Source organism: Protobothrops mucrosquamatus, unplaced genomic scaffold (genome assembly GCF_001527695.2).
Source record: "Protobothrops mucrosquamatus isolate PMUCROS unplaced genomic scaffold, P.Mucros_1.0 scaffold110, whole genome shotgun sequence".
NCBI classification, from domain to species: Eukaryota; Metazoa; Chordata; class Lepidosauria; order Squamata; family Viperidae; genus Protobothrops; species Protobothrops mucrosquamatus.
The window spans coordinates 896,883-914,696 of record NW_015386482.1 but is presented as its reverse complement, the minus strand read 5'-3'; the positions used below and the strand labels follow the sequence as shown (position 1 = coordinate 914,696).

The following is a 17,814-nucleotide window of genomic DNA, read 5'->3' as shown; positions in this document are numbered from 1 at the left end:
TATCTTTTATTTTTCTGTTAATATTTTCTAAAACTGGGATTTGGTTGCAAGTTTAAAAAGTTAAAGTGCTGACAATTTTTTAGTTACTATTAGTGGAAGTAGTGCAAACATCTTTTTGATGACAAACTTATTTCAAAATTCTATGTGGCAATAATGTGTTTTACTACGTGGCAATAATGTGATCTACAATTGAGAACCAATCAAATTTGAGTTCTTTTTTAAACCAGGAATAAGAGGAAAACATATTTCAAAACTGCTAAGAGACAAACAGAAGCTTTGGAATTAAGGAAGTTGAGATAGCTAACTATCTATCTAAATAGACATTGGACATCAGGTTGAGTTATTTTCTAATGCTGATGGAGAACTTTCTACAATCATTTTCAATTCAATGAAAAAAGAGTGGTATTTGCTGAAAAAAACATTTATCTATCTGCAATAAAACTTTTGTGTTTGTAGCCTTTAACTGGATGTAACGGTGCATTGTAGGGCAAAATATTTTCAATCAAGGTACCTCAAATCAGATTACTTACAGAATGTATTCAAAATCTGGGATCCATGACTCCCATGGAATGGAAATTTGGCAAATTTTATAAAAATATTACAATAAAATTATCATAAAGCATTTTATGATGTAATACAAAATGTCATAAAACATTTCCTGTTGTGAACTGCTGATGTTTGGCTGTGCTACACACTTCAACGAGGACTACCTTTCAAGGCACATACATCTCTGAATATCTTCCTGAATTTTTAAGAAGTTTTCAGTACAATTTGGCCATTGTTGAAGTTTTTGAGGAATCTGGTAGTTTCTCTGAAACAACAGGTTCTCTCCTTTTATAAACCTACCGTCATCTTCTTATTACTATATTTTTTATAGATTTATTATATAGTTTTAAAATTTACTGTACATTACTTTATGAGGCATATCAATTACAATCAGCATTTTACAGATATAAAATATAACTTAGGGAGGGGGGATTTATGTTTCCATTTCTAGTCCTGATTTTAAGTCTGCACAGCCACTAAGCATTGTTTTAACTTGAAATGACATGCAAGAGACAAATGTTTTACATATTTATTTATATAAATATTAATAAACCAATCCAATCCAAAGTTTCTGGGCATTTTACCAGAATACAACAACACGCAACCCAACAACAAAAATCATCCAATATTCAACAGCATAAATAATAAAAATACACTACAATATATAATATAGCTGCTGATTGTAGTTGCGTACCTACCTTTCTGTATTGGCTCCATAGCTATCTTTGTACGTCCCCAGGCAAGTTGTCTGATTTACACATTAAGTTGAATCACAGGGCATAATATGTCCTATGTTACTGGGGTTTACATACATGACTTACACTATCGTTTAACCTTGGATGTGAATGTTTTTAATTCTCTAAGAAAATGACACGTTGACGTCCTAACAGACGAAGCGAAAATAAACACGGGTAGACGACTTGGAGACGAATCTATTTGTCGTATTGTTCTTATACCTTTTAACTCTTGTATTTGACTTTCAAACGTATTTTTACATAGTAGATGGACTTTGTACTCTTGCAAACTGCACTTAAATGCATAGACCCTTATTGTTAATCCGCATCTGTTTCTCAAATCTGTTTCTCAGAGATTGCTACGGCGGAAGTATTTATCGCGATAAATGGGATATTAATTCGCTCGGCCCTCCAAGTCATTTGCTTCGTGTCAATCAACTAGCGTTGTAGCTCTTTAGCATCCAGCGGAGGGAGATGGTGCATACTAATGAAGAGGGAGGAGCCAAACTGCGTCGAGAGAAGAGAGAAAAGGCGGCGTCTTAGGGAAAATTCCGACGGGCACAGTTGGTTCCGTTTTCTGTCTGGAGGCCCGAAGTAAGATGTCTGGGGAATTCGCTAGAAGCTTGGGAAAAGGTGAGAAAGCGCTCTGATCCGAGGAGAAGCGGGTTTATCTAATTCAACAGGGTTAAGGCAACCCTCGTTTCTAGGGCTGTGGGAGTTACACAATCATCAGTTCGGTGAAGGCTGTTGTGACCTTTCCTAAGGCGGTGAGTTGTCGGCCTGGCTGATCTTCACGCACGCCGTTTTTCAAGAGCTGGGGGACGACATGCAATGGAGCAGTGTTTCTCAACCTTGACAATTTTAAGGCATGTGGACTTCAACTCCCAGAATTCCACAGCCAGCAATGCTGGCTGTGGAATTCTGGGAGTTGAAGTCCACATGCCTTAAAATTGTCAAGGTTGAGAAACACTGCAATGGAGGCTTTCGGGAGAATATAATGTCGTTAAGGATGTCACCCCTGATCTCTGGTCTTCTGTGGCCAGAGGCAATGAATGGATTTCATTATTAGGTTAAAAAATATTACATATTGTACAGCCAAATACGTGTTGAGGGCGTGTACACTTCTAATGTGCCTTTTAGTGGAATGTATGGCTCTGATATGCAGCCTTGCCCCAGTACATTTACTTTATGCATGTTAACAGACATTAAACTTGAGTGCATAAAATTGCTTATAATTTGGCCAATAAGGATTACTCTAACAAAACGATGTTTTATATTCTTGGTATTTGTTCCTTGCTATTATGACTCAAATGTAGATATTTGTATTTATAAAACACATGAAGCTTGGGTAATTTTAATCCTGGTTTGTTGAATTAACTTTATTTGGATTTTTTGCAACAGACTGAACTATACACTAAACATAATGGGTAAAAAGCAGAACAACACACTACACAAGCTTAACATTGTATGAAGGGAGGCTGTGAAAGATAAACTATTGGAGTAAGTAACAATAATGAATAGGTGTAGTAAGAAGATAGACCAGTGATGGCGAACCTTTTAGAGACTGAATGCCCAAACTGCAACCCAAAACCCACTTATGCATCGTCAGTGCCGGGTGGGTGTGGCCCATTGGCTGGGTGTGGCCAATTGGCTGTGCCTGGGCGTGACTGCAGTGGTAACAGCAGACTGGGTGGGACTAAAAAGTTCAATCAATCAATTCCAACTTTGCAAGATCTTTTTTTCCCGCAAGAAGTTGAAATTGACTGATTGAACCTTTTTTTTTTTTTTTGCGCACGGTGGCGGAGGCCTAAAGCGAAAAGGTTTTATAAAACCCAGCTGAAGGCCTAGGACTGGGGCGAAGGCACTGTGCCCACAGAGAGGGCTCTGAGTGCCGCCTCTGGCACCCGTGCCATAGGTTCGCCACCACTGAGATAGACCATGGTTGTTTTGAGGGTTTTATTTCCTACCTTTTTTTCTTTTTCTATATTATACATCTTAATGCCGTGTTTTCATTGTTGCCTTTGGGTGAAGGCTCTGTGGTATCTGAAGCAAAACAACTAGATTTGTGTAACAGCTTTGTTCCATATACTATCAACCTTGCTAACAATCAAGACTCATTTTTTTCCGCTCTGTATTCAAAATGGACTGTGATTAATATAAGTTTTGATGTCACTTTTGTATAACTTGGCATCTTTGTTTGCTGCTGCTGTTGTTGTTATCCTTGTTCGGTGGATGGCATTCCTCCTTTCGAGAGCAGGGGGCATCAGAATTTCATTTTAATATGTGCCGTTGTGTATACAGGTAAATGACAATAAAGGTTATCTTATTTTTTGGATGGCTTATTGTTTATCTTCAAGATAGAATGTAGTTTTTGTTAATTCTGACTGGAGATTTGTATGTATTTCAGGAGCCTCTGCTCCAGGGCCAGTGCCTGAAGGAATCGTCCGTCTCTACAGTATGCGTTACTGCCCTTTCGCACAGAGAACACGACTCGTCCTGAAAGCCAAAGGAATCAAGTATGAGCAGATATCTGTCTCCTATATTCATTAGGGCTTAATGTAAAAATATTGAACTCCTTTTTGGTTGAAAATTAGCAGATAGTTGGTACATATCAGGACTTATAGCAATTGTCTTCAAAGATTTGTTACCTTCCTTCTTTTAACATCATAGAACATATTCAATTTCAGATTTGTTCCTTAGTTCAATAGGGGATTCTTCTCCTGAAGAATTTCATCTGAGAACTAGTTTAGAAATATAATAGAGAAATTGATGAATAACTAAAGGGAAGGGTATGAATTGATGAATAACTAAAGGGTAGTTGTTTTCTTTTAAATTCTTGGTATTTCTGTTGCTCTGATAATGTAATATGTTTTCTTGATCATTTGCAGGATTTCTTGTCTTGTGATGATTGGAGGTCATCTGCTCAGGACTGATTGCCTGTGTAGATTATTGGTCTTAGAATATCATGCAGTATTTAAGGCATAGACCTGGCTGAGTTACATTCCTTTTGGATTTCAAAGAAACTTGAAGGAATGTGGCATTTAGTTATTTAATAGTGTCCCTCAGTCTTTTTAAATAGTGAGTGAGCATGTGCCTATGGTTAATTTTATTATAATGGTAAGCTGTTTTTTGTATGAACAGCCATAGGACATGCTTTAAATACATTAAAAAAACACCTGTCCTCCATGTCATACCAGTTAAGGTAAAATCAGGATTCTAGAGATGAACTTAACTTCTGATGGGATCATAAATAGATCTGTCCATGCAGATTTCTTGGCAACCATGTGAAAGTGATTAGCCTTTGCTCTTCCAGATGCTGTGCTTGTTTTTTTCATTTTTATTAGGATAGATGATTTCCTATCCTAATAATAATGAAGACTACTCCTATTGAGCTTCTGAGATCATCTGGGTGCTACAAAGAGATGAAACTTGTTTAACCATTAAATATGTGATGATTATACTTTAGGAAAAGGTTAGCACGAAGTAATCCAAGTAAGAGTTACACTCTTAGCCATGCCATGCAATCCAATCTTGTTTCAAAACTTTTGAAAGAAGGGAAGGAACAAGGTGTCAGGCTGAAAATGCAAGCCACAGACACTAACTTCTTTGGTTGTCCTGTTTGAATGTAGTGGAGACAACGTTATATAGAGACACACAAATGGATCAATAAAATCAGAATCTAAAGTATTCTCTTCAGTTTCCAAGAATTAATATCATGTTGTATTTTTCAAATAGCATATAGCAGTAATTACTAGTCGTATCCTTCATTTTTATTTATCTATTTCTATCCCATCTTTAATATTTTACAAATAACTCAAGGTTGTGAACATATCCAGTATACCTTCCTCCTCTTACTTTCCCCATTACAACAACTTTGAACAACCTCATTTTTGTATAGCCTATCTTAGTAACGTATTCCTGAAAGAATTAACCTGGTGGTTTCATCTCATTCTACTTAGCCATGAAATTGTTAATATCAATTTGAAAAACAAACCAGAGTGGTTTTTTGAGAAGAGCCCATTTGGATTGGTACCTGTGCTAGAAACAAGCAAGGGTCAGCTGATCTATGAATCTCCAATCACTTGTGAATATTTGGATGAAGCTTATCCAGAAAAGAAATTGTACCCTGCGGACCCTTATGAAAAAGCTTATCAGAAAATGCTCCTGGAATACTTCTCCAAGGTATTACTGAAGCGTAGCAAGAAATTCATTTTAGTGTGGAAGATTACAATAAAACTGATAAATTTCTATTTTGATATTGCATTGATAAATTTTGAGAATCTCAAAGGTACTTTTTCAAAAACAACTGGACTATGTTATTTTCCTTCAGGAAGACATTTCACTTCTCATCCAGAAAGCTTCTTCAGTTCTGGCTGGATGGTTGGGGGCGTGCGGGGGGAGGATAGAAGGATTATATTCCTTTGCAGTCATTTGAACATTGTCACTTTCTCTGACAGCCGTTGAGACCACATGAGGGTTTATCCTATGCCCTCGGGGTCAACTGAAGCAGAATGCAATTGGGTGTAATCTTCTTGAAACTGCTGAAAGGACTGTGTTGTAAACAAGAGATAGGTGGTGTTGTATTCCTCCCCCTCTGTTGAGAGAGGCGGTAAATTAATTGGTCAATTAATTCAGAACTAAAGAAGCTTCTTGGATGAGAAGCCAAACGCCTTCCTCAAGGAAAATAGTATAGTTTTGCTGCCTTTTTTTAAAAAAAAACATGTTTGAGACGAGCATGATATGGATGACTGACAATCTCCATAAACATTCTTGAGAATGTGGCTTTCTTTTTCCTTGATGCTTAAAATGTGTTTGAATAGGCAAAGTGAATTCTGCAAAAGAATAAATTCCTTCATTGAAGGAAAGATAATGAACCATTTTATGATAACTGGGCAATGTAATCTCATGCTAGCTGGTGGTCTAGGGTTTATGAGTAACTCAATGCTTCAGAAACTAGCTACTTCTGCTATAATATACTTTCTGTGCTATTTTGAAGAAATAAAGCCTCAGATATGGTATGCCTAGCAGTTGTTGGAAATGTAGACAAAAGCCAGGCACATACTATCATCTTTGGTGGACATGCCCTAAAGCCAAAGGATTTTGGTCAAGAATACATATATGGTTAGAGAAAATGATAAAACAACATGTAGATTTTAAACCAGAATTATTTTTGTTAGGTATAATTGTAGGAAATTATGAGTAAGAATGTGTATATTTAATGTTACATGTACTAACTGCAGCGAGAATTGTATTTGCTCAACATTGGAAAGATGAAGAATTACCAGTGGAGGAAGAGATAATTAGGAAAATTTTGGACTGTGCAGAAATGGACAGACTTACACTGAAAATGAAAGAGAAAGAAGATTCAGAATACTTTAGAACATGAGATACATTTTATCAATGGCTAGAAAAACGAGGTAGAAAGAAAGGAGTTTAACATGTACTAGTAAGCTAAATATTGGAACCCAGACAACATGTTGCTGATAAAATATTAAGGATTTGTGATTATAAAAAATCAATAAAATATTGTTAAAAAAGAAAGAAACTAGCTGGTTCTGCTATAATATACTATCTATGCTATTTTGAAGAAATAAAGTCTCAGATAATGGTAATTTGATTAGAAACATTATTACCAATATATGAGGTAAAGTTGGATAAATAGTTCAAAGAATTAGTAGTGATTATGGAAGATTTCTGACTTCTAGGTGAGGAGTCAAAGTAGGATTTAATTAGCAAACTATACTCTTTGAACCAGACTCAGAGCAGCCTCAGTTTGAGTTGTATGCTAAAGAGCAAAGATTTTGTTAGTTTAGGGCTGTGTGTTTTACCTCCCCCCCCAAAATATTAATTATTCCATATCTGTGTTGAAACTGTAGGTGTGAGGTACAAAAAATCAACTTGATGTATATTACTCATGCCTATGCACAGCAATATTCTTTGCTAAGGGCTAGCACATGCTTGGAGTTAGATAAGGATCAAAGGAATTCAAGAGAGGTTGAACTTACTTTGCTTGTGGCTACATAGGGATTCTAGGCTGATTCCTTTATTAATTCCGCCTCCAAATTTGGCCAGAATTCTGCAGCTAGCATTCTGGGAGCTGAAGTCTTCACATTTTACTGAGGTTGAGAAATGCAGTCTTTTGTTTATTTACTAAAGTGTATAAAGAACATTCTTCAAAGTTTTGGGATCACTGAATGAAAATTAGTTTGGTTAATGAAAACTTTTTTGGGAAGATAACTATTATTCTGTGAAGTGTAGGCAATATGGAGAGTTTCAATCTGACCAAAGGAATAAATAGGTAGTTTAGAGACAAACCCTTACTATCATTTATATCTCCTATGAGATAAATGAAAGGAACATTGTTTTTTCAATTTTTCCTAAATTCTGAATGCTTCAAAAAGACAGCAAAACTATGATTTTGGGACTCTCTATAGGAGCTGTTGTTAAGTAAATATAGGTAGTCGTTGATGTGTGTCGTTGTGCCCACAGTAAAAAATGACAATAAAGGTTATCTTATATCTTATATCTAGTCCTTGTCTTATATCTCTAGTCATAGAGATACTAAGTAATCAATAGTTATAATTATTTTTATTATTATATTTTATTGATTTTTTTACAATAACAATCCCTAATGCTTAGCAAACAGTATGTTGTCTGGGTTCATATATTTAAAAACAATCAATAATAATTAATTTCTATAATTAATCAATATGTTAGTCAATGATATATTTCCATGATCTTCTCTTCTTCCAATAATATTCTCCTTTTGTTTGCATTAAACAAATATAATTCTTAATATTTTCAGTACATACAAGATTGAGTATAAACATTTTTCTAGTATTTGTACAACTAACAATAACATCAACATATAACATCTTTTTAATCAGCTTATATTTCAATTGTATTTATGAAAGTCATCTTATTAAATCATTATGTGTCCTGTTTTCAAGATTCTTATTTAAGCTTATTTCCTCACTGTACTCAAACCACTCTTATCGGTCATAATTTTGTCAAAATTAATTACCTTTGAATTGCTCAACTGTTCTCACCTACAGCAGTTGTAGCGACCCACACTCAAATGATCACTATTTGCAATTTTCCCTGCTGGTTCCTAGAAGCAAAGTCAATAGGGAAGCCAGCAGGAAAAGTCACAAGTTGCTTGGGAAAGTCTCCTCCATCTGTGCATTCTCCCTGACCCTTGAGCTCACACCCACTCTCTCCAGCTACTTCATACCCTTGGGCATCTGCCGCCACCCCATGTCCTGCCACATTTGGATTGTGTCTTCTTCACCACTCATGTAGCACTCCACTCCATTTCTATAGTTGCAAATCCTCTTCTATCTGGCTGCAGCCAGCCTAGGTCCTACTGTGCTCTCATGGTGCCTCCTCCTCCATTCACACGCCCTTGCACACCCTCTTCCACCATGCCTGTCTGCCACTTGTGACCTCTTGTGCATCCCCTCCCATCCAGCAAGAGTCACCCAAGCCCACTGCTCGTGGCATGCCTCCCCTCCACTTGTGCACTCTCGAGTATCATCTCCCACCAAGCAGCAACTACTCCAAGCCCTGATTCACTTAGGCTATGCTTTCCTGGCCTGCTTCCTCTGCCATCTGGCAGCAGCCACTTGCCTGCCTGCCCGCCTGCTTGCAAGCCACCTGGTACTTGCCAGCTTTCCTGCTGAATCTGGTTGTTGGAAGACAGAAGTGGTGAGGAGGTGTTTGCCTATCAATCCACAATTCTTGTTTAAAAGCAGTGATTGCTAATGCTAAGCAATGTGACACTTTGTCACATTGTTTAGCAATGGAAATTCTGGTCCTAATTGCTGTTGTAACACATATGGCCTCCATTTTTATTTATGACAATTTATTCTTTGTTGATGATATTGTCTCTATATTCCTATAATATTTTGTTTCTTGAATGAAAATCCTATATTTTGGGGCACCTTGGTAATGTATCATTTCTGATTTACTTAGCTACCTCCAATAGGCTACAAGTATACTCTGGCTATCAGGAATGGTGAAGATGCATCAGCACTAAAGAGTGAATACCAGGAGAAGCTTCTTAAGCTTGAAGAGGTAAATGGTTCATGACCTTAATTCTTTAAAAGAAAGCAATGAAATGTCATAATGAATTATAGCTGCCTTCCAGATTAGAATCTTGTTAAATGTGGTGGCTTGGAGATTTATATTGTAGGCAGAATAGTTCTGGAGGACATAAGATTTGGAAAAGAATGAAGTAGAGAATTCCCTGCATTTCTTGAATGCTGATTGACATATTGTATATGCTAGGTGAACTTTTCTATTCTGTTCCCATCAGTTGCAGCCATTTTAAAGGCAAAGTTGTTTTTTTATTGTATGATACTCTGTTCCTAATAGGATCTTGTTTAGGGGTATACTGAACTGTCAGATCTAGTTTAAATAACTTTTCAATTTATATGAAGTTGTGTGAATCTGTCCCTAGGGGGAGCCATTCTCATACAGTACTTGAGTAGATGTGGCTTTAAGATTATTACTCTTTTTACAGGGAAGTTGCATGGCACAAGCCTTAACAACTGTGTCTCCCTTATTCTTTTTGCATCTTTTAAAAATTATCAACTTATAAAAAATTATGTTTATTTTAAGAGAAGGGAGGACCAGACCAGCACGAACTCAGCAGGTGTGCATGTTTTTACCTGTTCTTCCACAGAAAGGGAGGAGAGGGGCTTATAGATTCAGGAGGATGTAGAATGGAAAGAACACTGAAAAGAATCCACAAAGCAGCAGCACTAGGAATCAGGCTGCGGCTGTCTTTCTATCATTGCCCCAAGCATCAATAAGATGGACATTCTCTTCCTGAAATCCCAGGAAATTCATACACAGCTTCTCCAGATATGTAAAGTTCATGTCACCCTCCATGATTCACTGATTCTCTTGTCATTCTTTTTAGTACTCCTAACAGTTTCTTATTTTGGACAGATTCCTATTAACATTCTTTCTGGTATTCCTAACTTTAGCTAGAAAAGTTGGCAAATGAACGGTATTCTTTATGAGGTGATCTGCATGTATTTCATCAAGATAAAGTGGTGTGAAAATCAGACCTTTGTTTTAGATCCAAGATGGATTTGCAATTCTATTGAACACAAAAGACTATATCCCCTCATTTCTATCCAGTCCCTTCTTACAAAACAGACCTGGTAGAAGTTACATGTGCACATGGTATTAAGAAAATACTTCAAGTATACCCTAGACAAGTAATTGACTATACCCTAGATGATAGATACCTGGAGAGATGTGAATTTACACCATCCACCATCAGCAGGTAATTAGGGAAGGCATTGCTCTGGCATACTCAGCCAGCAAGAAACCTCCCTTTTCATCACACTCCATCTAATTAGAGGTTCAGCTACAACAGGGGTGTCAAACTGCCGGCCCATGGGCCAGTTTAGTTTGACACCCTTGAGCTACAATAACAGTTCTAACAGCAGGGCTCCCAATAACAGGGAAGTGACTTGTTGGTACCACCTATATTATTAAAACTGTATAGGATAGCCAAGTTTATCTAGCATTTGGTTCCATGTTGATACAGTGAGTCTCTTAATCTCTATTCTTGTTAGGAATTGGATAGTCCCTTTCCTGAAAGCTCTCTTTTTAATGACTGGAATGGTTGTTGAGTCTACCATAAAGTATTTTTCTAGTCATTAAAAGATGAAACTGATAATGTCACCTTCTCAAAAGGAGGCTAAATAAAAGATTTCAAGCAATAAAAGGTCTTGTTACTAATAGGTGTGTATCTGTTAGGATACTAATGAGTTATTCAGGAAAAAAAGGAGTTGAGCCACATTCAGCTGACTCTGCATGCGACTGGCGGGAGACGTTTTCTCCATAGCACAGGAAGAAATTTTAAACTTACGCTTTTTCATTAGAATAGTTGAAGATAACCCCTTCCATCTTTCAATGACTAGAATAATACTTCAGAATAAGCCAAATTGCCATTTTGATATTCCACAAACCATGGTTAAAATGCATTTAACCATGTGATGTGTAGATCAAATTTCTGAAGAAAGGCAAATAAGAAAGAAATACATCTCTCTATGTAGGAAAATGCACATTTCTGAAGCTGTTGCTTGTGCTAGCTCTCTTTATTAATCAGTGCCTTCATTTTTGTCCCTATCCTTTCCTGTTAACAAAATAGTACAAATAAGAATTAAGCCTTACTGGTGCATTAACACATATTCTTAAAAACTCTAACATTTAAATCATTTTAAAGGAGATGGACTTTAAAATGTTTAACAAGTCTGTTAAAGCTAACAGACTTGCGCATGGAGAAATACACTCTCATTAGTAGAAATACACTTATATACAAAACATTTTGTTTCAAGCCAGTCTGAGTGCAAGACTTGAAAAAATTTCCTGGAACTCATTTTGCAAAATGAATTATTTCAGGCATTCAGGAAGCTTTGGGAATTTGTTGAACTTGAAGCAAAACTGATCTGAACTCAAAACACTTCCAAGATCCTTGAATTGATCAGAGCTTGAGTTTTATGAAGATCCATATTTGAAACTGTTTACAGTGAAAAAATATCTTTGTACTCCTAATGTAAGATTGTTTCAGGCAGTTGTTTCTACTTTTGGATAAGACAGATCCTAAATAATACATGTATTATGGATCCATTTTTACTGTCCATCTTCTGTTTCACTCCCCCTCACTTAAGCACTTTTACGATTTCCCCCCTCATACTTTTCTTGTTTAAAATCTGATTTTACAGTATTCTTATTGTAACATTCCCATATGTTTTAGTTTTAACTCTATAGCTTAATTTCATATAATAGATTTTGAATTTTGGGAAAGAAAAGGTGTTGGCACTAACACCTCTATGTCTATTGTGCATTTCTTAAAACTTGGATTTAATGTTTCCTATACCAACCAGTGTTAACACAATTGAGCAGCATAGAAATAATTTAAATAAATACATCAAATTATAGATGATGCAGAATAAGAATTGCAGTGAACCATCTTTACCATCTTTCTGTAAATATGGGGGTAGGCCTTGCATTTTATTTAGAAATGTCACATCTTCCTATATCTTAGATGCTTGCAAACCACAAAACTAAGTTCTTTGGTGGAGATTCAGTATCCATGATTGATTATCTAATCTGGCCATGGTTTGAACGGATGGAGGCCTCCCAGTTAATTGAGTAAGTGCTTTGAATCTTTTACAGTTTTTGCTCTTAAATCCTGTGCATGGTTACTTTTGTAGATTACTGCAAGAAAAGCTATATTAGCCCCATGGTGTTTTATTTCTAATTTACATGGAAGTGATGTTATTAGGAGGCAAAAGAGAATAGGAGAATCATCTTTTTTCTGTTTTGAATATGTCCATTAATCTTCTAACTTTGCTGCATAAGGCAAGTATATGAAATATATTTTTCTGAAGCAGAATTTATTAGCAATTCGGTTTTTTTTCAGTTTAGACCAGGGGTCCTCAACCTTGGCAACTTTAAGACTTGTGGACTTCAACTCCAAGAATTCTGGGAGTTGAAGTCCACAAGTCTTAAAGTTGCCAAGGTTGAGGACCCCTGGTTTAGACTATCATTATTTTTCTTCTCGTGACTGATGCCCATGTCCATACTTCGAATTGGGTGTGATGGCTCTTGACATTCTGTTTTTCTGAGTTAGCAAATCAGAAATTAATAGCTTTGGAACAAGCAAGAAAATTAAGAGTCTACTGAGATTCTCAGTGATCCAGAACAGTCCTCTGTCAACAGAGGGGGAGGAATAAGACATCACCTATCTTCTGTCCACAATGCAGTCCTTTCAGTAGTTCCAAAAAGATGCCAGAACCATTTGCAGTCTGATTCAAGTGACCTGTGAGAGCACAGATAAACTCCCAGGTGGCCTCAATGACTCTTAGAGAGATGCTAAGAACCAGATAACTGCAAAGAAATGCAATCCTTCTATTCCTTCCTCCCCCACCCGACCTATCAGTATCTATCCTTCATCCCCCCACCCCACCCTCCAGTCACAACTGATGGAAGCTTTTTGGATGAGAAGTGAAAGGTTTTCTTCTTCCTCAAGGGAAAAAACAGTCCAGTTAACTTTTGAAAAAGCACCTTTGACACAAGAATATTGAGACAGTTTCAAATGATAGTCCTCTATTCCTCTTAACTCACAGGTGGAAGTAGAAAGCTTGGACTGAATTCTTTTAACACTGTTATTTACTTTCTATAATTGCTAATTGTCAGCAATACCTTTTTAGGTAGTACTTTGAAAGTTTCGGAAGCCAATAATATATGCAGGAAAACCCCTATAATTTGAACTGATAGAATTTGAAATAATGAAATCATGCATTTGATCTAAACTACAGGTTTAGATCTGTAGCACTTTCCCTTAAGGAGGTCAAGCACAACCCAAATTGAGAACCATATATCTTTCTACGTACACTTAGGAATGTAAAGGAGTGTCTTGAGCCATCTAATTTAATACATTCTCCATACTGGTTACTGAACACTATCTTAATGGAAACACAACCGAAGATAATTGCCTCAAAGTTTCGTTGTTACCTCAAATCTTTTTCTGTTCTTTTCCAGATGTTTGAACCATACTCCAGAATTAAAATGCTGGGTTGATATGATGAAGCTAGATCCAGCTGTTAAGGCTACAATAACTGATCCTCAAATCTTCAAGGGTTATCTTGAACTATATTTCAATAATAGTCCTGAGGCCTGTGATTATGGCCTTTGAAAACTATGGGAAGCTTTTTCAGGGATGACAAGGGATATTGATAGCTATTGCTCCAGCATGTCATCTGATATCAGTTTTGTTGTGCTTTGTGTTGTGTTATTCAATGAATATGTAATTGGACTGAAATAGTAATTATTTGCAATATGTTTCCCTTTCAAAAGGAAAATGGCCAACATTCATCAGGAAGAAAAGCTTTTTTTACCCTTATCTTTCTACCAATCTAACTGACAATGTTGATTTTTTTTTTTGCCTTGTTTATCGGTTTAGGGGAGACATCAATTTGACTTTGTTTCTGTTTGGAAAGTAATTATTGACTTTCAGGAATAAAAACACTTCAAATGCAGAGGTTTCCTTTTATTTGCAGCAGCAAGTTAAGATATATAGCAGGGTATGGGATCGTATATTTTATTACCAAGCTATAGCCATTCCAATTTGTATTCTCTTAGGGAAATGGATAGTAAATTGGAGCAAATTGGCATGCATAGAAAACTATTGTCCCTAGAGCAATGGGTTTTTGGTCTGGGAAGTTACTTTGGTCTTCTGTACTGTCTTTCAGCATGGCAGAGAGAATGAGCCATGACTATTTTTGTGAGCATCTAAAAATGTAATTCTCACACTGTTGCTAAGACTGACTACAGGTATTCCTCACTTAACAAGCTACAACACACTGAAAAAAGTGACTGATTTTTGCCCTTACACTTGTCACAGCATTGTCACAGTCATGTGATCATGATTTGAATCCTTGGCAACTGTTGTGCATTTATGATAGGAACAACATCCTCAATTGCCATTTGTGATCTTTCCAAACACTTTCAGCAAGCAATATCAATATATTAGTTTAATATATTTAGATGAAATCAGATTGGGGAAGGCAACTATATAGGAAGCATTTTGTTTTGTTGACTGGCACTTAAATTGAGATCAGTATGATAAATGCACACTTCTAATTTTCATTTACTAGTATTTATCTTAGGACATGACCTTCCATCTCAGGCTTGAACTTATCTTTGTCAGTCTCAACCATAAATTTATTGTTCCATATTTAAGTCTTTGTTTTAAATCAAAGTAAAATTGGAGTGTTAGATAGTGACTCTCTAGTTCAGGTGTTAGGGTTTGTCTAATCACACTTGGCCAAATAAAGTATTCAGTTCAATTCTAATTGAGAGTATTCTCTTCTAATCCAGGCTCCCGTTTGCTTCAGAAAATTTTGCATTGGCGTGAACTGTGATTCGTGTTGCCTTACCTGGTGCTGGTCTGTAGCAGCATGAGTACTCTCCAAGTAATAATGCCTGAAAAGCAGGTTAACCTAGATAGGTACAGTTGCATCAAACATGAATCCCCACATAAACGAGATGTGATCTACATGGTACAAAGTTGCACATATCTTTCTGCAAATTTGAATGGATGCTTAATGCAGTTACAGGTTCAAAATAACAAAACTATGAGTAGGTCAGACATTGGTTACTGGTATGTTTCTAGGTGCAATTCAAGGTGCTGGTTGTCACCTTTGAAACCCTAACTGGCTTGAGACCAGGTTACCTGCCTGATTGCCTTTCTCCAAAAGTCTCTACCCACCCAATTCAATTTAGTAGGTTGGGCACATTGGGCACACTTGAGGGTTTTTTGTGGTATCTTAACTGTTCCTAGCATTTTTTATTTACTTATTTGTATTGTGTCTTTATTATTTTTACAAATAACTCAACACACTTTCCTCCTCATATTTTCCCCACAACAGTAACCTTGTGAGGTGGGTTGGCTGAGAGTGACTGGCCCAAAATCACCCAGCCGGCTCTTATGACTAAGGCAGAACTCATGATTTCCCACTTTTTATCCTGGTACCTTAATCACTGAGACCAAACTGGCTATACTTTGGCCTTTACTTTCCACATCCTCTCCAGTTACTCCTTCAGGCTTTGGCATTTCTCCAGTTTCTCATACTCCTTTCTGATATTGCTGTCACTTGGTACTGCTACATCTATCACCACCATTCTTCTGACTACTACACAATGTCTGGTTGATGGGCCAGTAACTCTCTGTATATCTGGATCTGGAAGTTCCACAGGATGTTAGCTTTCTCATTCTCTATGACTTTTTTTGAGATCTCCTACCTGGATTTAGGAGGGACTAGCCCATATTATATGCAGATGTTCCTGTATACAATGCCAGTTATATATACAATATATTAAACTGTAACCTGCTAAAGAGTCATTGAGATGAGTGGCTATTGACATTGAACAAATTAAATAAACCAATAACATAATAAAAATACAATAGTGACAATTACCAATATTAGCACTAATCCTCAGTCATAAATAGAGGTACAGAATTAGGCAATCTGGGAAGATTTGTAGCGAGTTTTCGAGAGCATTTTTTATAGTAAGTTTTTTCCCAACCTGTAATTTAAAGTTTTGCAGTCCCAACAGGCCTGCTGGATAGCTGTTTGGGAAAAACCTGCTCATACTTTGATCTGTACAATCTACATATTTTGTTAATATTTTCTAAAACTGGGATTTAAAACTGGTTGCAAGTTTAAATTGTTAAAGTGTTAAATTTTAGTTGCTATTAGTGGGAGTAGGGCAAATATATTTTTGATGAGAAACTTATTTCAAAACTCAGTGTGGCAATAATGTGCAATACTGTAAAAATTCAGTGATCTACAATATAGAACCAAGGTTGAATTCCTTTGCAAACCAGAATAAGAGAAAAACATTTCAAAATTGCTGAGAGACAAACAGAAGCTTTTGGAATTAAAGTTGAGATAGCTAGATAAATAGATTTGGGCATCAGGCTGAGTTATTTTCTACTGCTGAAAGAGAACTTTCTATAATCATTTTCAATGCAGTGAAAGGAAGTGTGTTTCTGAAAAAAGCATTCATCTACCTACTAATAAAACTCTTTATGTCTGTAACCTTTAACTGAGTATAACAATGCATTGTAGGACAATTTTCAGTTAAGGTACCTCAAATGGGCTAAGAATGCAGAATGTGTTCAAAATCTGGAACCCATGACTCCCATGGAATGGAAATTTGGCAAATTTTATATAAAAAAGCTATCACATAAAAATTTTCATAAAGCTTTTTCTGACATAATACAAAATGTCATAAAACATTTCCTTTTGTAAACTGCTGATGTTTGACTGTGCTATAAGTTCAACAAAGACTACCTTTCAAGCCACATACATCTCTTGAGTATCTTCCTGAATTTTTAAGAACTTTTCAGTACATTAGGAACTCGGCCATTCTTGAAGGCATTGAGGAATCTGGTAAGGTAGTATCTCTTAAACAATGACCCAACAGATTGTCTACTTCTTTTATAAACTTTCCTTCAGATATGTCCTCTTATTGTTATATTCTTAGCTATTGGTTATATAGTTTTAAAATATACTGTGTACATTACTTTATGAGATATCAATTACAATCAGCATTTTACAGAATGTAAAAGGTATCTTAGGGAGGGAGGATTTATTTTCCCTTTCTGGTCATGATTTTAAGTGTGCACAACCAGTAAGCATTTTTTTAACTTTAAGTGATACGCACAAGAAAAAAGTTTTATGGATTTATTTATTTATACAAATATTAATACACCAACCCAATCCAGAGATTCTGGGCATTTTACCAGTCAAAAACACCTAGCCCCAACAAAAGTTGTCCAATATTTAGAAGCATAAATAATAATACACTAGGATATACCTTCATTTTAAATATAGCTGCTGATGGTAGTTTCATATCTACCTTCCTGTGTTGGTTGCATAGCTACCTGCATCATCAGGCAAGTTGTCCGATTTACACATTAAGTTGAATCACAGGGTTTAGT

The 17,814-nt window shown here is 36.3% G+C and overlaps 1 protein-coding gene across 1 annotated transcript; it reads left to right on the top strand.

Moving 5' to 3' along the window:
• Positions 1-1,772: 1,772 nt before the first annotated feature.
• Positions 1,773-14,344, top strand: LOC107284683 (glutathione S-transferase omega-1). Its single transcript, XM_015812782.2, has 6 exons — positions 1,773-1,913; positions 3,688-3,796; positions 5,240-5,462; positions 9,255-9,356; positions 12,349-12,455; positions 13,848-14,344. The coding sequence occupies exons 1-6, from the start codon at positions 1,880-1,882 to the stop codon at positions 13,999-14,001; spliced, it is 729 nt and encodes a 242-aa protein (XP_015668268.1). The 5' UTR covers positions 1,773-1,879; the 3' UTR covers positions 14,002-14,344.
• Positions 14,345-17,814: the final 3,470 nt, after the last annotated feature.

Excerpts from the sequence above, each read along its gene's own strand:
- LOC107284683 (XM_015812782.2), top strand. The coding sequence starts at position 1,880 with ATGTCTGGGGAATTCGCTAGAAGCTTGGGAAAAG. Across the intron at positions 3,797-5,239 it reads CTGAAAGCCAAAGGAATCAA|CCATGAAATTGTTAATATCA; the intron begins GTATGAGCAGAT and ends CATTCTACTTAG. Across the intron at positions 9,357-12,348 it reads AGCTTCTTAAGCTTGAAGAG|ATGCTTGCAAACCACAAAAC; the intron begins GTAAATGGTTCA and ends CCTATATCTTAG.